We start from the raw sequence: 24409 nt of genomic DNA, 5'->3' as shown, positions 1-24409 counted from the left end.
GTATTGGTGGTCGGAATTGAATACGGGAAAGTCAAAGAAACTTCAATTCTAAATCCTCTGAATCTGAAGGCCTGAGAGATGCTCTTAGAATCTATCGCAGTTGTTGTTACAAGTTACAGCAGTTTTAAAGTAAATAGTGATCAAGTTTTGGCTATGGTTTCGGAAAAAGTAACGTCGCACATTTTAACTTTCCTTGCTGAGTAGCAAATAAATAATATTTTATAACGAATTGCCATTGTGATTTTACAGTGTATCGGGGTACAGTAATAACAATCTATGGCATTTTTTTTAGTATTTACCCCAGTATATGATCCTACTGCAGCCTTACCTTTATGACGTTATTGTTACGTTGTATGTTGTATCTATCGGCGTCCTAGGAAGGTGGGGAGGTAGGTAGGTAGCCTGGTGGTTAAAGCATTCACTCGTCACGCCAAAGGCCCCTGTTCGATTCCCCGCATGGATACAATGTGTGAAGCCCATTTCTGATGTCCCCACCATGATATTGCTGTAATACTGCTAAAAGCGGCGTAAAACCCAATTCACCCTCTCACTTGGAAGGAGCAACGGGAGACAATGTCGAGAGTGGCGAGTTCACTTCTCAAGCCTTTGGCGCCATGTTACATGCGAGGGAGCATCATTGCTTCAGTGTTGGGAGCATTAATTTACAGATTACGTTACATCTGCTATTTTGAGAACGATGAGATGACACAATAGTACTAGTTTAAGTACTTATTGTAAACGGCATAAAACTAAGAAAATACATCCACCAATTTCAACGTGTTTGATCACTTCGCTACAGAAGCGTAGTTGGGCCACGGTTTAACATTTTTGGGGGGTCACTATCTCCTACGTAGGACTTAATATCTCCTACGTAGGACTTAGTATCTCCTACGTAGGACTTAGTATCTCCTACGTAGGACTTAATATCTCCTACGTAGGACTTAATATCTCCTACGTAAGCCCTACGTAGGAGATATTAAGTTCTACGTAGGAGATACTAAGTCCTACGTAGGAGATACTAAGTACTACGTAGGAGATAGTAAGACCCAAAAGACTCTTCACCGTGGCCCTACTACGCTTCCGTACTTTGCCTATTGTCACAAGAGTTCTGTTTTGTAATTTTCTGAAATTTCTGTTAAAATCACCTTTCAAGTCTAGTTTTGGTGGAAGGGGAATTGTGTTAGGAACATGAATGGAATGAGGTTGCTGCACTCGTTATATATCATCTTAAGTCATGTTTAATTGTAAGCTGGTGTCTACCAATGCACACAAACGTGTTTTGGCTTCGACGGTTTACCGTAGTAAGTTTGCGGGTATAACGAACTCACTGTCAAAAGTCATTTTTTACAGATAATTTTCAGTGATTAGTTCAGAGAAAGTTCATTTATAGTCATCATCAGTAGTTTATGTAGCCAAAATGCTCCAAACATATAAGCTGCCACGATATACATATTGTACGAACATCTCAGTTAGTGTAGCAAGTTGTTGCGAAAATAGGTGACACACACTCAAGCAATACACACGTGACAGCAGAGAAAACTCCTTACTGCTTGTGACACCATGTTTCGTTGTTTGTTCTATTCTCGGCGTACGAAGCAATGGGATACAGTTACTGATCACACCCTAACTGGTTGTACGTTGACGTTTTTCAGACCTGTTCAGAATACATAGTATAATGTTTTTCATTTTTTTTTAACAACACACTCATATCTCCTTTGACATTCCAGGCATTAATAATGGGGAAGAACGATATGAATATGGACACGACTGTTGAGTCTGGAGGACGTCGATGTTTCCACAACATCCTCTGCTTCACTGCCGTATTCAGTGTGTCGTCAATGGTGATGGAGTCAGTTAAGTTGTATACAGTGTCTCAGATCACAGCTCTAGAAAAGCAATTTGGGCTCAGCAGTACAAGAAGTGGTCTCCTCCTAAGCTGCAACGAAATCGGCTATCTCGTAGCTATTTTCTTCTTCAGCCATTTTGGGGGTAGACGTTTTATACCTAGGATCCTGTCCTGTGCATCGGTTGTCTATGGTATTGCTAGTTTAATTTTCGGTCTGTTACACTTCATAAATCCTGTATCCCTTCCCCGATTAGAGGACCAAGCCTCCAACTATTCCTCTCCACAAAGTGCCAGGCTATGTCAGGATTCCGTGCAAGAAGATGAGCAATGTTCAGATATCAAGAACCAGGCGACGGACAGCAGTCATTGGCAGTTCAACGTGTTTGCCGTGCTTATGGTGATACTTGGGTTGGCTAAATCTGCACGGTCTTCCCTGGGTCTACCGTACGTTGACAATAACTCCCGTGATAAGCAGCAGTCAAGCTTACTGACAGGTAGGTTTGCAAGTCGTACACGTGGTAAAAAGGAGGTCTGAGGGGAAACATTTTAAATTCAATATGAAATTATAGAAGAGTAAGAATTTTTGGTCGTGGTAAAACCATAAGACTTGTCCTGAGACTGTTCCATCATCATTCAAACTTTTGTGAAAGGAGAAAAGGGAGGCAAGTTTTCATGTCCAGGCTGAATCTCACGCCATAACTAGAAACAGACTGTTCAATTAGAGGTATTAACTGCTCGACAGATGTAAATAATAGGTCAAACTAACCGACGAACAAAGCAATATCAGGATATATGTTGTCAAGAAAGATGTTTTACATACATGCGTGACTACATACAACATTATGACCACGATACATTGAGCGCTATTCATTGAAAATAAATATCAATACTTTTTGGTAATGTGCACCGCTATGATATGGAGTTTGCTTATAAGACGAAGTAGAGAATGTGCAAGACGAAGTTCGTATAGGGTACGTAATGCATCTGGAAATAGTTGCGCTCTCGTGGTGGTAGAAGCTGTAGTGCATAGGCATGTAGTGCGTAACGTACGTGAGAAGTTGGTGCGTGCAGAGGAAGAGGAAATGGTGGGAACAGTGTGTCCAGAGTAGTGCATGTAGAGAAACTAGTACGTGTGGAGCGTAAGTGCGTGTAGTGCATGCATTTGAAAAACTGCATTTCCAGGAAGTAGAGTCCTTACTATAAACATTGGGCATGTGGAGTATGCAGTGAGTGAAAGGAAATTATTGAATGTCAAAGAGAAGTGCGTGTGGAGGAAGTGATACATGCAGATGATGCTGTTTAGATACAGGTAAGCTATTGATTCTATTGTATCTGTGTTCATGATCTTGCAGGTATCCTTATGACTATGGCGTTCCTTGGACCATTTCTTGCCCTCAGTCTTGGCGGCTTCTTTAGCGACATTCCAGTTGATCTCAGCGGTAGGTTTTGCGCTCAAATTGACAAAGGAATTGGATATATGATCTTCACACTTCCTAATTATTATCTAAGTTAACCAAGCGTATTCACTGTTATAGTATATTACACGCCCTCGGTAATTTCGCCATGCAATCGGAGTTTCATACGAAATATATGCCACTGTTTTATTTTTATTTCAAGAGTCCCATTTAGATAGCCTTCATCCAGAGTGGATAGGTGCATGGTGGATCGGGTACCTGGTCTTTGGATGTGCAGCCCTCTTTATTGCTGTACCCCTTGGCTGCTTTCCGAGGCACATAAAGAAACCCTCAATCGAAGCCACTGCCACAACGAAATCACTGAAAGACGATATAGTGGGTAAGTCACCGATTTACCTATGCTATACGAAAAAACAAGACATCTGGTACAGTAACTTGCAACATGACAGAACTGACAAATATGACCCGGACAGATCGACTTCATGCAAGGCACAAATGGTGATAAAATGGAATCCTAGGTCTATGATAATTAAATTGAAGGACATTATGGCGATGTGGCAGTGTCTTCCTTAGTACAATATGTGTGATGATGTTACATTGTTCAGCTCATTCATGTCAATCACCCTACAACGTCTAATGCTGGCACTTCGATATTCGCTGCATGTTATACACTAAAAGATGCCTCTCAACCATCATCTTTACACATCTACCAATAATAATAATATTATATTAGTTTTGTAATGCGCCAACTCCAGGGACTTAGTGCATGCTCATAGCGCTACACAAAATTGAAATACACTGCAGTAGAGATGCTGCGTTTTCACTGGTAATTTAATCTTTATAGAACTTTTGGAAAAGATATGTCTTTAGGCAGCCTCGAAAGATTGACAATGATTGGGATTTCTTTATTCCCAAGGGAAGATCGTTCTACAGAGTTGGGGCCATGTAAGCAAATGATCTCTGTCCATGTTTTTTTTAGGCTGGTTTTGGGTACTTTAAGAAGTAACTGATCAGCAGATCTTAGAATGTTTATATTTCTCCTCGAATTGTGTCAGATAGGTAGCAGCAGTTTGATTGACACACTTATATGTCAAAGTAAGTATCTTGTATTGGACTCGAGCTTGGACTGGCCGGGGCCAGTGTAGGGAGGTTAGCACTGGTGTTATACTTCACAGCCCTTTCAAGCACTTTAGAAAGGAATGTTGGGTTTGACACAGGTCTGTAGTTACTGAGGGTAGACACTTACTGAATGCATCTACACACGGACATGCCATATACTCAACAGAGAGTTGGCAGCTACAATGTTCCAAACACTGTATTAATCTCTTATTTGTCTTTGTACCCACAGACATGCCGAGATCGGTATTACGGATCTTGAAGAACCCAGTAGCTGGCAGTCTCATGTTGGGAAACGTCTGTCTTTCGTTCTTCGTTGGAGGCTATGTAGGATTTGCTCCTAAATACATCGAGACCCAATTTGCTACGTCAGCATCTAGGGCGAACTTCATAATGAGTAAGTAGCGATGTCGTGACCTTTAAAAAAAGAAAAGCGATGTGTACAAGGCCTTTTGCTGGTGCGTGATGTTCATGAGCGAGGAGGAAACAGTTTTATTTAGAGTGTTGCGCCATACCTCCAGGTAGTAGTTTGTATTGTCCTGTATTGCAAAGTGTTATGTCTTGATTCTTATGTCAAGCTGAAATACTTTTGAAAATACTGGGGATATTCAATAAAAAGCTTATAAGTTAAAACGCCCGCTCGTCACGCTGAAGCATAGGGTTCGATTCATGGGTACAATGTGCGAAGCCCATTTCTGATGTATTTTTAACACTTAAATGTTCAGCAACAGAGACTATACTAGAATAACCTGGGAGGTCTTGACATGTCCTCACCCTTCTCGTTTCCCAGTCTAAATATAGTATAGCACGCCACTACGCCCTTTCTTCTTCATCTTAACAGAAGCAATGAAACACAAATACAACAATTTTCTACATGTACTGTCACATAACAAAAGACTGGTTCAGTGTAATCAAGGGATCCAACGTATTGATTCTGGTTGAGAAGGGTTCTTTTTCTGTGAATCTGATGGCTCAAAAGAAAGACTTCGCAGTACGGGTATGTGAGCAGAATTACGTGATTATTTGAATGTACAAAAACACCATTGATTCTTTTTAATTGAACTTCACAGCTGCAAATCGGTATGTGTTGAAGGTATACTTGGGCTGTTGTGGGCAGTGTTTGGCACTTTACTGGGAGGCATTCTCACCAGCCGACTCAGACTGACTAACAAGGGATGTATGAAGCTCACGACCATAGTGATGTTCACTGGAACTGCCCTCTATTGTCTCACGTTGGTCTTTGGCTGTGACAGCCAGAACATCAAAGGTCTAGGTGACAGCAGGTAAGAGGAAGTTGTAAATATTTAACGTCACACCGGTAATATTTCAGCCATATCGTGACGAGAACAAATTTGACATTGAAATGGAATACGTGTATATTGTAAAACCTGTCGTCAAAGGACAGTAAAACAACTAGACTATCTCAGTTAGAATTAAAAAAGGAGGGAAAGGGTTACAGTGTATATGTGTTAGTTGTCATAATCCTGCACCAAGGGCCCAGGTGACAGCAGATAGGTGAAGCTTGTAAGAACCAGAAAATGTCGATGTGGCATATGTGACAGCCAGGACCCGGTTGTATCATTCCTTTATTAACTAATGTCAACACTAAACCCTAATGATACATTACTTAATTAAGAAATACACTTCGCTCTACCACCATGTATAGTGTAATAAAACACACTTTTGCCCTGAACTATTATAGTTAAAGCACGAGGACGCTTGCGTCGGTGACCTAAATTAAGAATCCTCGCACAGGGCTAACTGGCGCACTGTTCTATTGATGTGTCTGCCCCCTACGTTAAGACGAACGTTACCAGAGAGAAAAACAAATGATAACAGTTTGATGACGGTTTACGTTCGGATTAAATATCTTCTCTGAATTATTTTAATTACATCTGTCATTAACGTAAACCATATGGGGCAATATGAACGTTGCATTTCTACTACCAGCGTAAGTTGAGATCAGTACATCCAGAGGAAGTTGAGTAGTCAAGCGACATTCCACAATTGCATTGTGGGAATGTAAACATTACGAACGTTACCGTGTCGCTGAAAACTTGTTAGTCGAAATGACACATTTTAAACGTCGTAAAACATAAACGTAATGTTTCCACCAGTGATGTTAGCTGCGTGAAGCAACAGCAAACCAAGAAACTGGATGCAACGGTGTAGTTTACTGTAGGAGGCCGTACGAGGCGATGACAACTGACATGCATCGTGACGTCGCTTACATTGTGACGTAATGTAAAATGGTTTGATTACGAGGGGGCACACTAGAATGGCGCAGTGACGGGATAACGTCATTCAATTGTTACGTCATCAAAAAACTATACCTTTATTGTCTGATAATGTATTTTTTTTTCGATTGTTCTAACCGCTAGGCATCTTAGAATGTACGTTCAATGGCACGTTAATGCTTCATTAAAGTTTGATACAACCGGGTCCAGGGTGCCGTTGTACAAAACAACCTTAGCACTAAGACTACCTCAAGTCTATGTTAAGGTATGGGAGTTACGGCCACCTTAGCGCTCAGATCGCTTTGTACAACGGCACCAAGAAAATTACAGTTGAGGAGTGCTGCCTACAACCGAACATGTATGGTTATAGTCATATGGTTTAACGAAAAGACAAAGTATATATTCACACAACCTGGGTTGGCTGATATCACCAGACCATGAGTGATGTCTCGGGGTGAAACTGTCAGTTTAACTAGGCTATCAGTTGTTTCGTTGGCACAAGTGTCATTTGCAACAACGTATTACACGTAGTTACGGTTGTAGTGAATTACACACACAACAATTAGGTGTATTTTTTTTCTTTCGTTGAAAGGTATAATTCAAATACGTCTGCATTAAACATGTTGACCATTGTTTTGTCGTCTCGGTACACAAACAGAAAAACTTCACACCATCTAGGTAGGAGCCTTACACTATTTTCTATGAGAGATTGACATTGGCATTGATTGTAAATTTCAGGTCTTCCATGGTCAACGGTACTCCTTGCATCTGTGATGCAACTGAGTTCATGCCTCTGTGTGGAGTTGACGGGGTGACGTATATCAATCCCTGTATTGCAGGATGTCAGTCACAGAATTACACAGTAAGTACCTCTTCCCTTACTAGTCACCATGTATGTCAGGATGCCAGTCACAGAATAGCACTTAGGGTATCTCAAGGAATGCTCATGGAATGGCAGTATTGGTAATTTCCGTGTTCACTCAAACCAGATATATACTTTAATGATACTATTTCTAAGCATTTTACGTCTGTATTGTATGCCCCAGACTGGTGTTAGAATGGACTCAGCTGGCCATGCCACGCCTTGTGTGTTATTGTGTTGCACAAATTACATCAACGTTTAAAATGTTTTGTCAAATATCTTGGCCAAATTGTATTTCCTAATTTTGTAATTTGCCAAGAGTCCTGTGCCCAGAAGGCGGTGGCTCGTGGGCAAATCTAGTAGAATAATTAATCATCATCCAGGTACCCCCGGGTATTCCAGGAGTTGCAAGTTGGACATCCTCTTGTTATTAGCATTGTCTTTGTGATACTCCATGGTGGGTGGGGTGCTCGGATGATGGACCATAACAAACAACCACGGAATCCCAAACCCCCTAATATATTAACGTCCACTTGACAACGACGATGAACAGCGACCTTCGAACTCTATCGATAACTGGTCACGTGTCTTGGTGTTGGAGACTCCTAATAAAACGCCTCTGAAGTTACGCCCACTTGAAATATCAGATTAAGACCTAAAACTAGCAATTTATCATAAACAATTTTTAAACATGCAAGAATGCAATATAAAAATGGGCTATAGATCGCCAACAACAGAAGGTAGATCACCATACTAGAGACCATGGGGACTTAAAGTACTTTTGCTACCTGCATGGTCTCGAGCTGGATTTATTCCATCCCTTCAGATGTTAGCGATTTTGAGCAAATTAGCCATGGATTAAACGAACACATATTCTGCGATTTAAAAACATAGTGCGATTAAATAGACTTTGAATGACGTGGTTTTACGTACCCTCTCAGGGGGACAAATACTTTACACAACTTTAACCCTTTTGAGGGTACATCAACACACAATCTCACTTATCAATGTATTCGACCATACATTAAATAAGTTATTACATGTATATACAACACATATAAATCAAAATTTGTGAAGCATATCAATTTCTTGTAAAAGCTAAACGAGAATTTATGCTAAAAAGATCCTTTATAGAAATATTTATCCCTTTTGATGGAAAAATCCACACAATCAAGCAGGACATGCTTGACTGTAATTCTTTCATCAAAAAGGATACGAAATGGAGGATCTTCACCTTTCAACAAATATTCATGCGTATAACGTGAATGGCCAATACGACATCGTCGTAAGACGACCTCCTCAAACCTGGACTGACAACCCAAGTAGGTATAACCGATAGTTTGTTTAATTTGATGTAATCTATTGATACCTACTTGTATGTCCCACTTCTTTTGCATCAGATTACAGATGTAAGATCTAATAAAGGGTTTATAGTCAGTGTAGGGCATCAGAAGTGGTGTCAAGAGATTTGGTAAGAGCTGCTTTTGCGCTCACGTTCAGGTGCACTGCTACTCGAATGTAACAAGAGACAACAAGCGTCAAACCTCATGTCACCTTAAACATTTGTGGGCATCCTTGTTTCAGTCTCACTGAACGCTCAGTACCGGCAAGGGCATAGTCTGAGACATGAAATGCTTGTTGACTGATATGACAGAACTAGATATTGTATCTAAAATGAAAGACCAAGGAGTTACATATGTCAAAAACTTCACCACGAAACAACGAAACTGTTCAAACTAACACCCTAATCATTTTTCATTCTCTTCCCCGAATCCCCCAAAGTCGATCAAGGCAGGTTAATGCAATATTGCAGTCGACATGTATATTGAGGGCGGTGGGGTAGCCTAGTGGTTAAAGCGTTCGCTCGTCACGCTGGAGGGAAGGGTTCGATTCCCCACATGAATACAAAATTTGAAGTCTATTTCTGGTGTCTCCCGCCGTGATATTGCTGGGATATTGTTAAAAGCGGAATTAAACCCAACTCGCTCAGTCAACATCTATATTCGTATCCTTTAAGGTGTTATAGATGAAAAGAATACGATCATTGTGCCAACTTGCCAAAAACATATGATTACTCTGGTGATACGTCCCATGTCACAGAAGACTGTGACAGCAACTTTAACAATTGCACAAACTGTTCCGGTAGCTATTCTTCCTTTTCTAAAGACTGTAAAATGTTGAAAAACAAATGGAAATTAACAGAATTAAAATCACACAAAACATTAGCAAATGCAGAAAAAATGAATATATAGTGCCGAACATGCATCCGTCGTCAGGAAACCCTCTGATATCATGCCAAAGGTATATCCATATATCCACTTCGTCAGTAAACTGCCAAACAGGCTTGACTCCAGGCCCTCGTGTCTTTGCGAGGATTAATGATTAAAACAATATTGATTTTGAGATGATCCACGACTCGAAATGCTTCACAGTATAATACATAATGACAAGGCCGGACACTTCGGTGTACCCCACCGGCCTGCTTTGCCGATCGCTACACTAGCATCGCATGCTGTCGATTAAAACTTGATGTAAACATCATGATGGATGATTGGCCTACCCGAAGCAAGCCCTGTGATTGGGCAACGCTTGTAAAATCTGCACATTCTTCACGGGGATTTTAACTTTCATCGACTGCTTGACTTGGAAATGTAAGAATTCTTTTTTCCAGCAATGACTTCTCAAAAGACAGCATCAGTTGTAAATGTCTTCTGAGCAAGCATCAACCAACCAGAGGGCTTGCGTCGACCACACCCCCGTTTTCTGCGGATATATCGTCATCCATTTGTGTCAAGATCGTTTAGTTGAGAATCAAAATCGGGTTTCAATCGAATTACAGAAATAACAATAAAGAATTGGTAGGTGTCATGAATGGTGATCGATAAGCCAATGATCCATGATTATGTTTACATTAATTTTTAATCAATTGCATGCGATTTTACCGTAGCGATCGGCAAAACTGGGGTACTGGGGTACTGTGCAGCATTTCGAGTCGGGGGACATCTCAAATTTATATATATTATTTTTTAAATCTTTAATCCTCGCAAAGACACGAGGGTATGTGGCTTGACTGGGGTAAAAAGTACCAACCATCCAATCGTCACACCCGGACGTTGTATTCAAAACTTCAGAATTATGTTTAGGCGCCCAGATACTCTCTACAGCTCAGACACAGGCATCTAGTCAGGATTCATCTTCATCTGAAGAACATTCATCTAAATCCGCTGAAGAAACTAGATCTGAAACAATTTCGGAAAACGTTGTGACAAAAAAGTGGAGATCACTCAAAAGGTTCAGAAAATCGCGTTCAATTATTGGTATGATGGTTCACTTGAGGATATGGATGTGTCAGATAACATACACCATGGAGCACATAGTTTGTCGTCCTTGTAGGAAGAAAGTGAAGGGTAGGTCCCCTATTAATCTGCCCAAAAGTTTCTTCTAATAATATCAACAGGACTATTTTCAATGAATTACATATATTAGTACAGGATCTTACACTGTCAACATTCTGTCTGCAGGAAACGTATCTGAAAGAGAGAGAGAAGTTCCGTTCAAAGATTATCATTAATTTTTCTCCTCCGGGGAATAGGGCCGCTGGAGGATCTTCTATCCTTGTTATGACGTCATCCACAGCCCGGTTACTCTTAAAACTAATCTGCAGGCTATGACAGTACGACTTACTCTTAACGTTGCTTTTGCATTATTCTCGCTATATATTCCGCCTTTATCGGCACTTCAGCAAACTGCTCTCAGGTCTCTCTTGATCAACTTCCCAAATCCTGTTTAATTTTATATCACAATTGTTAGCAAACAGGTATTTCAAGGTTCGTGTACGATCCACCTTGTCTGACTTTCACGATCAAGATCAGGGTGTACCACAAGGCAACATATTGCTAGTAACGCTGTTTAGTATAAAAATAAATAGTATAAAATTTTTGTGGTTGTACTCTTCAGGGGCGACTGAGGTACTGTAACATTATTGTCCCCCTGAGAGGGTATATAAGTCCACATCATTCAAAGAATACCCATATCTATCATCGTTTTTAATCGAAGTGTCTTTGTAGATCTTAGATATATGGCTAACCATGCATGCAATCGCTAGCAGTTGAAGGGATGGTAGAAATCCTGCTGGAAAGCCGTGCAGGGAGCAGAAATATTGTAAGTCCCCACGATTACTTGTGTGGTGACCTCACTTTAGTTGCTCGCGATCTCTAGCCCACTTTATACCGTCAGTGAATAGTGTAATGTTTTATCTTCACAAATTAGTTTTAATAACATCTTAGATAATCTAGTAGTTGTACTGTCTTTCGATGACAGCATTTTATAAAATAACTATATGAGTGAGTGAGTAAACAGTTTACGTCACATCGGCAATAGGTCAGCCGTATTGTGACGACAGAAAGTCATCATTAAGATAATATATATAATATATATATGTATATTGCCGATGTGACCTAAACTATTTACTCACTCACTCACTCACTGTATAGTATGCCGATCATATTCCAGACATACACTGGATGCAGCGAGATTCCTGGTGACGAGGGCACAGAGGGCAGGTGTCCGGCAGACTGCCCCTACCTTTATCCTTACATCGTCGTTGACCTGGTGGCCGGCCTAGTGGCGACAGTTTCTATAGTCCCTATCATTATCACCTTAATGAAGTAGGTGTTTTCAATTACCACACATTGGACTCTATCATACCACGTCTAATTCATACCAGTATGCGGGAGTTTTAAATATATATTTATGACTATATACATAACTTCCGATAAACAAAATTCGCCCAGCTTCTGTGCTCGCCTCGCGCAGGTTTCGTTTTAATATTCTGCATTCCATTTTTAGTAGTACCCGGTGGCCGATTTGTCTTGGCCTGAGTTTTAGGCACTCCCCATTTGGGAGGGGACCAATCACTCTGGTTAAACGGACGGGGGTACTTGGTCGTACGGAAGATGATTTCGGCCAAGAATATATATTTACTCGTCCTTTTGTCAAATTGAGTGAGTTAATATTTAACGTCACATCGGCAATATTTCAACCATATCGTGACGAGAACAATTTATACAATATAAAAATGAAAACATTGTGAAGAGTTAAACCTGTCAACGATGGACAGTAAAAATCCTAGAGTATCACAGATATTAATATAAAACTAGAATGTAAATCTAAAACATTTTAAATGAAGAAGACAGTACAATATAAAACACGGGCTATAGATCGCCTAAACTGAAGGTAGAACACCACACTAGGGTCCATGGGGACTTACAGTACCTTTGCTACCTACATGGACCCAAGCTGGATCTATATCAACTCTTCAGCCATTGGTGATTGTAGTCAAACCTAGCCAAAATTAAAATGACAAAAATACTACATTTAAAAGGCTGGTAAATTCAAATTTCCTTTGAATGTTTTGGGACTTACGTACCCTCTCAGGAGGACAATAATTTTACAATACTTCAACCCCCTTTGAGGGTACAGCCACTAACAATCTGAGTTACTAATCTAAACTACAAATAATAAAATATTATTTACAGATCAGTCAACAAATCTAATTCTGTAAAAAGAAGAAAAAGTGTTTTTACAAACACAATATGAAGAGAGAAGGGTATATTTTTGTTTTCGAATTGTATCAATAGATGTGAATGTCTTAGGTATGGGTCTAGGAGTGAGTAAAACTAGCAGACAGCGAGAAGCTCAGCCCCTCAAGCCATGCATGCCAGTTTGGGCTGGATCTGCCAATGATTTATTTATTATACGTTCGTGGCAGGTTAATAAACATTTGTCTTTATCTTTCTATTAATTTAATGAAACCCTAAGTATAAAACGTCAGTTAAAAGAAATACCCAGTTTTGACGATCCCCAGGAACGGATTCATGTGGTGTGAAGGGCACAATAGCTGTGAAAATCATATGTATGGACAAGTAAAAGTCGGTGAAATATGCTAAGCGTAAACGAGCAGTATATAACGTGTATATCTTTACACAGGTTTCAACAGTTACAACATTGCATACGTTATATCTGTTGCACTCTGAAATATTCGCCAGGAATAAAGTTAGCTTTAGTCATGAAAAGAATATCGACAAAATAGTACATTATGTCCCCTCTCGTCAATATTGTTTGCTTCTTTACATGATAAATGAATCATAAAATATATGTTATTTTATTCGAGTATCTGGACCTGCTCTAAGGATTTTCGTCACACTGAAATCTGTGGATCCGGCCCCATTGCTGGCACTCTCCATTAACGCATGCAAATATACGAAACAGATCAAAATAGGGAATTAGAACAGAGAAAACGTTTTGGAAGGTTTAATGAGACCTTAAAAATCTTAACTTTGAGCAAACAACTATTGAGCATAAGTCCTGTGAGCTCTTTCAAAGCTTGGTAAAAAGATAAGGCTCTATTGTATCTCAAAAGTTGTGAAATGTGAACACCAAAGGCTAAGTTTTAGGAAAATTGCTCGACATAACACCAAAGCTGACCATTCGATTGTTGAAATAATACCTTTTTTCAACGTAATGCCCTTAATAACACAGAAATTAAGAAAGTTAGAACTTTAAAAAATCCCAATTTTGATCAAATCGTATTTTAAAATATGTTTGACAAAAAGCGTTACTTTTGTAATCCTAAATTCAGATACAAATCCCTGGTCACACTCCCCGAATATAGGACCTAATGAACTGTCAGTATTTATGTACATCGGGTCAATCTGCCAGAAAAGGAAACTAGTGGTGACAAAATTATGTAAACAGTGATTCTGCAGTGTGCCTAATCTGTTAACGTGTATTGCAAAATAGCATCACTATTTGGAATTACAAATTGAATATATTTTCCTAAATCTGTTATATTCGTTTATTCAAACGACTTATCATGAATCCTTGTTATGTTTTTACGGAACTGTGTATATTGTGTACAGATATAGTTCATACAGTCATAACGTTTATCAGTGTTTACTAGACAGCAACCTAAAACGACTTCTAGATACCCCAAAAGGCCGATCAGACTTCCTTCGCATTAACATTTTGTGTAACGTCAGATTTTGATGTGGCATTGATTCTGTGGAGGGTCGAAAGTTTGGTGTGGTCGACAAACCAGTTGATTCTTGTTATTTTATACTGATGCCGGTAACAACTTATCAGATTCAGTTGAAAAAACAAGACGTAGGGAATTAAAAAACGAACATATATATATTATAGTAAGTAATGGAAAATGTAATTTATGAAAAGTACGACATAGGATACGTCACCTTATCGAGAACAGCTGTTATCATCTCTCTTTGGCAGGATTTCATGAACGCATGCTTTTCAGATTTCTTGGTCTATTTTATTGTGACGTACATTTATTACAAGGCATTTTATCAACATTAAGGCAAGGGCAGATGGATGGTTTCGTTTCCCTTACATACTTTAGAATTGGTCATGTATATGTATATTTTTATTATATATTGACTGATTCGTTTTCTGTTCTAATAAAGGACTGTGCATCCGAGGGATAAATCCATGGCTGTCGCTTTAACGGCTTTCTTAGACAGTGTTGTCGGTAAGTAAAGGAATAGCATGCGGCGGCCGCTTATTGTGTTGATTTGTTGTTTAACGCAACACTTAGCAATATTCCAGCTTTATGGCGGCAGTCTCTATATAATCGAGGCTTGGCCAGACAATCCAGTGATGAGCATCGATCGACATAATTGGGATACGATGACATGTGTCAACCAGGTCAGGGCGCCTGACCACGCAATCCCGTTAATCGTCTTTTACAACAAGCCTGGTATGCTGAAACCAATTCAAACCAGGATCTTCACGGGTTGCCATTATGGTTTCTCTTATGACTACCATCATATTTTATAGAAACTAAGGAACCAGATTAATGCCTCAGTCTAGAAAAAAATCTACTTGTATGATCTTTACATACCCGTAGACTACAGGTAACTTTACGTATATGATATCATAATCTACTTAGGAAGGTATCATCCGCTGTCGAATTATCCACTTAGTAACCATATCTTCTTGAGTAAACAATAACAGTTCCGAGTCTGTTTTGTGTAATATCCATCTAAATTAGTAATTTTATTCATTTTCAACCATGATGTGTCTTTACTGAGGGACGTTGAACAAAGTAACTCTTTACATCCACATCGGGTTTACATTGCAGGGCCGGCTAAAATGATATATAATCGGAAATAAAGTCGATGAGAAAAAAATGATTATCGATATGAAAAGTGACCTGTGAAGGTCCGGGTTAGAAGTTTCATCTTCAGTAACCCATGCTTGTCGTAACAGGCGACTAACGGGGTCGGGTGGTCAGGCGCGCTGACTTGGTTGACACATGTCATCGGTTCCCATTTGCGAAGATCGATGCTCATGCTGCTCATCACTGGATTATCTGGTTCAGACCCGATTATTTACAGACCGCCGCCATATAGCTGGAATATTGCTGAGTGCGGCGTAATACTAAACTCACTCACTCACTCACGATATGAAAAGTGTGTTATCGATAATATCGATCTTACAATAACTTTTGTGACAGAAAGTTTCTCACACAGACATACAAATTTAGAATTTGATCATGGTCTGCTTCTAAAATATGTTCAAGACGCTGTTTTGTTAGTAGTCCCTGCAAAACATGCCACAACTCACTCACTCACTCACTAGTAGTCCCTGCAAAACATGCCACAACTCACTCACTCACTCACTCACTCACTCACTAGTAGTCCCTGCAAACCATGTCACAACTCAAGAGTCATGTTATATTTGGAAATTTTGCTCAACGTTAAGTCCCCGATATTTATCGATAATCGATCGATATTTAGTTTGGCTCCGCCAGCTCCACTGCATTGATGCAAAATGGCAATATATATAGTAAAGTGTTTTCGTTATGATTTTACGTTCTCATAATGAATCCTTCTTCCGTAGGTTACCTTCCATCACCTATCGTTTATGGAAAGGTCATTGACACCACGTGCACTCTCTGGGAAACAACATGTGGCGAGGTCGGCGCATGTGCAGTGTATGATCTCCCAAGCCTACGGTATCGTGTGAAAGGGATGGACACGGGACTTTCTCTGCTGTCGTCAACTGTTTTCCTTGCAGCTTTTCTTTTTCTTAAATATGATGTCGGTAAGACGAACCCTGATTCCGATGCATCACCGACCCAGCCTGAAGCAGCTGAAGATACAGAGAAACCCGATGTCCACGTCGCACAGTCTTAAATAGACCCAGACGGTATCAAAACTGGGGTTGCTTCTTGGCGCATATGAAATGAATGTTTCACCTGAAAGATACCGAATTGTGTTCCTGTGTACAGTATGCACATACATGTGTATCTCTAGTCCTCTGTATGGTTCGGACTTCAGATCACTCACAATTCTGATTCCTGTGGATGTCGACCTGGCCATAGCTTCAATCAAAAACTATCGATTTCATATAATTACATATTTTTAGTCAATAATAAGCGTAAATAATGAAATATAGTTGATGTTCTTTTAAACATCTCATTTTCGATATTAGTTCCATTCTCTGAAAAATATTTGGGCGTTATGTGGCCCGTCCATGTTCATTCTGTCAGCTTGCGCTTTGTTCTCCTAGCTCTTTGTCTTTCCTTTGGTGGAAATGTAACGCTGCAAGATTGTGATAGCTGAAATAGTAAAACTGTTTAGTTTATACCAGATACTTCGATCTAGTACTCTACTATACTTATACTTCAACCCGTGAAGATACGGGTTAGAATTGATCTTCAGTAACCCGTGCTTGCCGGAACAGGTGACTAACGGGATCGGGTGGTCAGGCTCGCTGACTTGGTTCACACATGTCATCGTATCCCAATTGTGTAGAACAATGCTCATGATGTTGATCACTGGTTCAGATTCGTTTATTTACAGACCACCGCCATATAGCTGGAATATTGCTGAATGCGGCGTAAAATTAAACTCACTCACTCACTTATACTTCAATCAGTACCTATTTTGTTCTGTATGTTCAGACCAGTTCTGGTTATGTATATGGCATATTGCATGGCGCAGCAAAAACTCGCTCACTCACTAACCCACTGATCCTGTTTAGGATTGCATTGAGATTTAAACATATTTAATTTTATGCATGAAATATAAATATGGTTTTTATGGCTCCGCGAATGAAGAATGTCAAACACCGTTCAGCAACGTGGTATCCCACCGATTACAATCTACCAATTACAACCTTGACCTTCATCTTTGTCATTCCGAAAAGCCCGTAAACTGAGATGATCCTTGTCATAAGTGATTCACAATGCTGTTTACAGAGCATATATTACTCCAATCCCACTACAGCCTTTTTCTACTGTGAATTTTAATCCCCAAATCCCCTTTGTAGTATTAGTTTCCCTTTGGTCGCGCCATTGATTGTTCATATGTATATGTGCTAAAGGCGGCTAAATACGTGTATCCGTGGTTAAACAAATGTCAAGTTTAAGTGAACTGTTCTTATAGCTCGATAACTTGGACAACTGCTCAAGGATGGTAAGTTATTGGTATGCGGAATGCTGGCATGTCATTGAGGACTATTGCAAGAAATGTTGGCCATCATCCATCGGCTATCAGACGACAGTCCTGAAAACATCAACAAACTATAGTCCGTTTGGCTCAAAAGCGGACCGATGAATTGCAATCTAACTCGAAAACTACTAAACATATAATACTCAATGAAACACTGATCATAATCAAAACATCAGACCAACTCTGATATTTTTGCAGAATTTATGTCCTAAAATAATAAAAAAGTTGTTTAAGAAACTATCATTAAAATTTTGACAAAGTTCACTATTTGTTACGAGGGAGGACTGTAAAGAGAGTAACACCCAGGTGCACAAGTGCCGACAAAGTTATTGATTCATTTACCTGTGCTGTACGGTCTCCATCCTTTCTCGCACACCTGGCTGTTCCGCTCTTTGCACCCCTCCCTCGTAACAAATAGTGAACTTTGTCAAAAGTCTAAGGATTGAAATCGCCACACCTCAGCACCATATACACGAATAGGACTACTTTTTGTGTAAAATGTTTTTTAACGAAACAATAATATCTATTCTGTCGACATGTCCAACACCGCCATATAGCTGAATTATTGCTGAGTGCGGCTTTAAACAACACTCAAACATGTCCCAGTAAATGAAGAAATTTAGTGAGAAGGACGTGAGATGATTTGGGGGTGAAGCAGATTTCAAAATTCCAGTTAGTCCTGAAGGCTATTTTATCTCAAACGATTCTAGACAATTTTTAAGATCATTCTACACTGTTCTCAGAGCTATAGGGAAATAGTTATAGGGTTGTAGCACAAGTTTAAACATTCCGACCCTCACTGACTCTACAGGTGCAATGTATAACAAGTAAAACATTGTTGTACTACGTTTAACGCTGGCTCATAACCGTCCCTAAAGCCGGGGTTACACTATGTTCCCGGCGGCCACGGCAGCCCCGTTTCGCCGAAACGGGGACAAAACGGGATGGACGTGAGACAACGTGCGGGGACTGAATGAGCAAACGTGACAGTCAATGATTGCCGTGGATTTTTAAACTGTTAAAAAAATTGCCACGGCAGTCACGGTACTAATGAGAAACCTAGTATGCCGTAGTAAAACGGGGGGAACGCAACAAAACGTGACAGCACGTAATAGGCCGTAACAAACATGTAGACGGTCTGTAGTGGGACGGGAGGCATGTGTATTTCCCGGCATCTCACAGTCCTTTCAAGTTTTGTCACGTTCGGCCACGTTTGTTTGGCGTTTTGTCAAGGTTGTTTTACCCTAGTTGCGGCACCCTTGAAGAGCAACCTCCTCGTGGTGGGTCCTGGGTAAAGCTAATAGCTCGTTTTTCACATATGTCTTAGCTGAATGATTATATATTTGAATTACAAATGAGCAACTCCAGTTTTGTAATTTGCCTAGAGTCTTATGCCCAGTAGGCGGTGGCTCATGGAGCACTCTGGTGGAGTAATTACTTATGATTATTCTGCTTGAGTACATTATCCCTGTATCCTTGGTGCTGCAAGTCGGGGTTTTAGCATTGCCTGTATGACACTCCGTGGTGGGTGGGGAGCTGGGATGGTGAAACTATACACCTCAACATGAAACTTGAAACCCCCATGAAGAAAAAACGTCAACTTGATAATGACCCGGGTACAACTGACAGTTGTAGGCCATCCAAACAAATAGACTGCTGGTCACGATTCCTGGTAATGAACCCGTTTATTATGTCTAAAGCAGTGTATGGTAGAGCAGGAGATGCCAAAAATATCAACAGAATGAGTTCTGGATCGTTGCTCATAGAATGTAGCAAACGACAACAAGCAACCAACCTGCTTTCAACCAATACGTTAGCTGGATCTCCTGTTACAGTGTCTTTCCACAGGACCCTCATTTCAAGTACAGGTATTGTTAGGATAGAGGACATGACAGAACTTGACATCATGCTAGAACTTAAAGATCAAGGTGTCACGTATGTAAAACTATTTACTCGACGTCAGAACTCTGAAGTAATACCAACGAATACATACCTGTTCTCATTTGTATCTCCAACTGCACCAAACTCAATCAAAGCATGGTATTGTAATCTGCCAGTTGAACTGTACATCCCAAATCCGTTGAGGTGCTTTAAATGTCACACATTTGGTCACGGAGTCAATTCTTGCTTAAATCCTATAACTTGTGGCGACCAATCACACGTGACAGAAGACTATGAAAGCAACTATAAAATATGTGTCAACTGTTCTGGCAAGCATTCTTTATTACCCAGTATGGAAGAGGGAAATGGAGGTAAATAAATTTAAGCATACTCAAAACATTAGCTATGATGATGAGAAGAAACTCGTACCATCCTTCAATCAAAGTGAGTCTTATGCTTCAATTACCAAAAGACCATCTCCGACTACAGCCTCAGTAGATTTGCTGAGGGTTCAAAAGATGAGATCCAGCTATATATTAAGTTTGGATCCCTCGAAGATATGGATGTATCTGAACACATACATCATCGGACGGGGAGTTTATCGAATACAAAGCCGAGGTGTGGGAGATCGCCAATAAATGCTCCCAGATCATGAATCATTCGCAAAATATAATACAGTGGAACTGTAGAGGACTTAGAAATAATTTTAATGAAATCCAATTGTTAGTTAAGGATTTTAAACGGTTGGCATTCTGTCTACAGGAGACCTATCTTAAACACAGTTATACATTTGATTTAAGGCAGTACAAATGTTATTGTTCATTTTCTCCTCATGGGGATAAAGCGACTTGAGGATCTACTATATTAGTAAGACAGAATATCATTCATAGTGGTGTCCATCTAAATACCAATCTTAAAGCGGCTTACTTTGCACATTACGTTTACTTTGTGCTCTTTGTACATTCCACCGTCATCTGCTCTTCGACAAACTGATCTTCAGATTCTGTATGTTCAGCTACCTAAGCCCTGCATTCTCATGGGCGATTTGAACGCGCACAGCCCTCTATGGGGAATTACAAGCAATAAATGCAAGGTAATTGAGGATTTTATTTCTGATAATGATTTCTGTGTGTTTAATGATGAATCAAGCACCTATTTACACCCTGCTACCGGAACCTATTCTTCCCTTGATCTGTCCCTTGCAGATTCGAATGTTTACAACGAATTTGAATAGTCTTTTCATGATGACTTTTGTGGAAAGTGATCACTTCCCTACTATCCTAAACGCTATCAAACAGGGTGATGTTCCACCTTCCTCACGGTGGAATCTTCCAAGGCCAACTGGTTTTTGCTTCAAACAATTTGTGTGGAAAAATTAATAATTTTAAAGTTATATACAGCTCTTGAGCAAGCTCATGACACAGCAGCGGGTAATGTCAATATACATTACCAGCTAATGAAACACTTGCCTGAACCATGTCTGGTGACACTTTTAGATATATTTGACGAAATATGGACGTCTTGAAATTTTCCTCCTTCGTGTCGTAGTGCCATTGTAATCCCAATACCAAAACCTGGCCGGGATCATACTGACCCGTCTAATTACAGGCCAAACTCTTTAACGAGTTGTGCCTGTAAAACCATGGAACGAATGGTGAAAATAGATTAACTTGGTGTCTTGAAACCAATAACCTTATAACAGATATTCAGTGTAGTTTCAGGAAAAGTTGTTTAGAATCCTTTGTTAAAAATGCTATAGTAAATAAACAACATGCAATATCGATATTCTTTGATCTCGAGAAAGCATATGATACTACATGGAAGCATGGCATTTTAAGGATTTGTTAAAACTTGTTTCCAATTAGAAGTGGGGAAGGGATCAAACTTGCTCTCGATTTGTTAAAACTTGTTTCCAATTAGAAGTGGGGAAGGGGTCAAACTTCCCTCTTTCACTTATATAGGTCATTGGTGAGATCAAAACTTGATTATGGCTCCATCGTATATGGTGGAGCCTGTAAAAGCAACCAAAGACTATTAGATTCTGTCCACCACCAAGGTCTAAGACTTTGTCTTGGGTCTTTTAGAACTTTTCCTGTTGACAGTCTCTACGTTGAGGCCGATGAGCCATCACTTAACCAACTCCGTATGAAATTGTCCTTACAGTGTCTAACAAAACTATATTCTCACGAGTTTAACCCTGCATTTAAGTGTGTTTTCAATCCTCTTTATGAGGATATGTACAACAAAAAGTCTTCTCTTGTTCCGCCTCTGGGACAAACATTTTCTTTCAGCTGCTGACATTGAGCTCGAAAATATATCTTCTTCCCGTCTTCTTCCTTCTCCTCCTTGGCAATTGGTGTGACCAGAAGTTGACCTAACACTGACAACCTTTGAAAAGTCATAAACTAATGAATTACAATATAGAAGAGAATATAATCAATTAAAAGGTAAATATAATACATACAAATCCTTATTTACAGATGGGTCCAAGGATGATGGCGCAGTTGCTTGTGCCACTGTCATTGGATCCAGAACAATATCTTCTAGATTACCAAATAACAGCTCTATTTTCACAGCAGAAGCCAACGCCATATTAACCGCTCAAAATATATTTTAAAACATCCTAAATATAAACAATATATCACATTTTCAAACTCTCTTTCTTGTCTTCAGGCTATAACAAATCTCTCTTTAGTTGGTTTTAATTTTGATATTTGCTTCTTCTTTTTTTCATTCCCTTCACTTCCCTTTTTTCGCCGTCGGGTTCTTCGATGCGAGACAGACAACACGCACTAAGTTTCTTTTAGGGCATGTGTGTGATTCATAGGCAATGAAATATCTAAAACTTACAGATATCGCCAACAACTGAAGTTGTAGATCACCGAAAAATATGATAATAAATTAATTATGCAAGGATTATAAATGGCAAACATATAAAGCCACTAACTTACTTTGACTTCATTCAAGTCATTCGATCCTATGATTCATTTGTTCTGGAAGACGGTGACAAGCAACCGCACCACCATCCTTGGACCCATCTAAACAAGGATGCGTATGTAAGTATATTTAGTTTTTAATTGATTAAATTCTTGTTTATATTGTAATTCATTTGTTTCTGATACTACCAATTGGGCCTGCTTCTTGTTATACAGATCTTCATATATTAGATGTCCGTCATTGGAATAAAGTTTTCATTATATACTGTAAAGTTAATTTTATACGGCGTTGTGTAGGATGGCTCCATCAGCCTCGACAGGTGCTGCCCAAGACATAGTCTTGTGGACCTGGTGGTGGACCAAAGTTTTAGGTTGTTTTGCGTAATAAAGTTATAGCTTTATCCCTCCCCACTTAGGCCAATCAGTTAAGAAAATTTAAAAATTAAACCCAAGTCATCTGACCCTCATCGACTAAAGTAAATTAGGCAATGAAATATCTAAAACTTACAGTCATTTCATTACTTCACTAAACATAGATCATGAAGAAAAATATGATAATAAATTAATTATGCAAGGATTATAAGGCAAACATATAAAGCCTTACTTTGACTTCATTCTCATTCGATCCTAACATTGTTTACCACTGGCAGATGAAGTTAAACTTCAAAATGTTTTCATTTTGTATCATGATAATGAAGATGGAAATATTAATGGGTTAAAAGGATGACTACATTTTCCAATTAATAGCAAGACGAAACTGTATTTCATCTTTGAAGGTCAATGTAAGGATACGCCCTTATACTACCAATTGGGCCTGCTTCTTCTTGTGTCCGTCACGGTCGAGGGAGCAGGTGCTGCCCACCTGGACCACGTAATAAAGTTATTGGGCCAATCAGTTAAGAAAATTTATAGTCATCTGACCCTCATCGACTAAAGTAAATCTCAGTAAGATGTGATAAATGCACTGGAAAACTGTATATACATACAAATAGCAATACATTGAGAACATAGTGTGAAACAATAGTGTGAGTAACAGATAGCTAATATAGCATAGAACAATACATAATGTAGCGTACGGCAATACATATAGAACATAGTGTGAAACAATAGTGTGAGTAACAGATAGCTAATATAGCATAGAACAATACATAATGTAGCGTACGGCAATGCATATCGAACACAGTGTGAAAGAATACGAATACACATTAACGAAGAGCAATAGGGAGCTAATATAGCATAGACCAATGCAGACCGTAGCGTACAGAAACGCATATACCATAGCCTGGAAAAGACACTTAGATATCTTGCACGTTGAACAATACAAATATGAGTGAGTTTAGTTTTACACCGCAATCCGCAGTATTACAGCTATATGGCTAAATAATCGAGTCTGGACCAGACAATCCAGTGATCAACAGCATGAGCATCGATCTACGCAACTGGGATACGATGACATGCATCGACCAAGTCAGCGCACCTGAACACCCGATCCCGTTAGTCGCCACTTACGACAAGCATGGGTTGCTGAAGATCAACTCTAACCCGGATCTTAACGGGTCGCAATACAAATGTACTATAATGTAG

At 39.6% G+C, this 24409-nt stretch overlaps 1 protein-coding gene across 1 annotated transcript; it reads left to right on the top strand.

Moving 5' to 3' along the window:
• The first annotated feature begins 1736 nt into the window (after window positions 1–1736).
• On the top strand, window positions 1737–16688 carry LOC124255073 (solute carrier organic anion transporter family member 3A1-like). Its single transcript, XM_046688909.1, has 7 exons — window positions 1737–2340; window positions 3199–3285; window positions 4610–4774; window positions 5471–5660; window positions 7353–7476; window positions 10829–10883; window positions 16393–16688. Exons 1-7 carry the CDS (start codon window positions 1737–1739, stop codon window positions 16686–16688), a joined length of 1521 nt encoding a protein of 506 aa, XP_046544865.1.
• Window positions 16689–24409: the final 7721 nt, after the last annotated feature.

The sequence above is a fragment of the Haliotis rubra genome, unplaced genomic scaffold, assembly GCF_003918875.1.
Source record: "Haliotis rubra isolate DU_JTF1 unplaced genomic scaffold, ASM391887v1 Scf591, whole genome shotgun sequence".
NCBI lineage: Eukaryota > Metazoa > Mollusca > Gastropoda > Lepetellida > Haliotidae > Haliotis > Haliotis rubra.
This window is presented reverse-complemented; position numbering and strand designations above follow the sequence as displayed.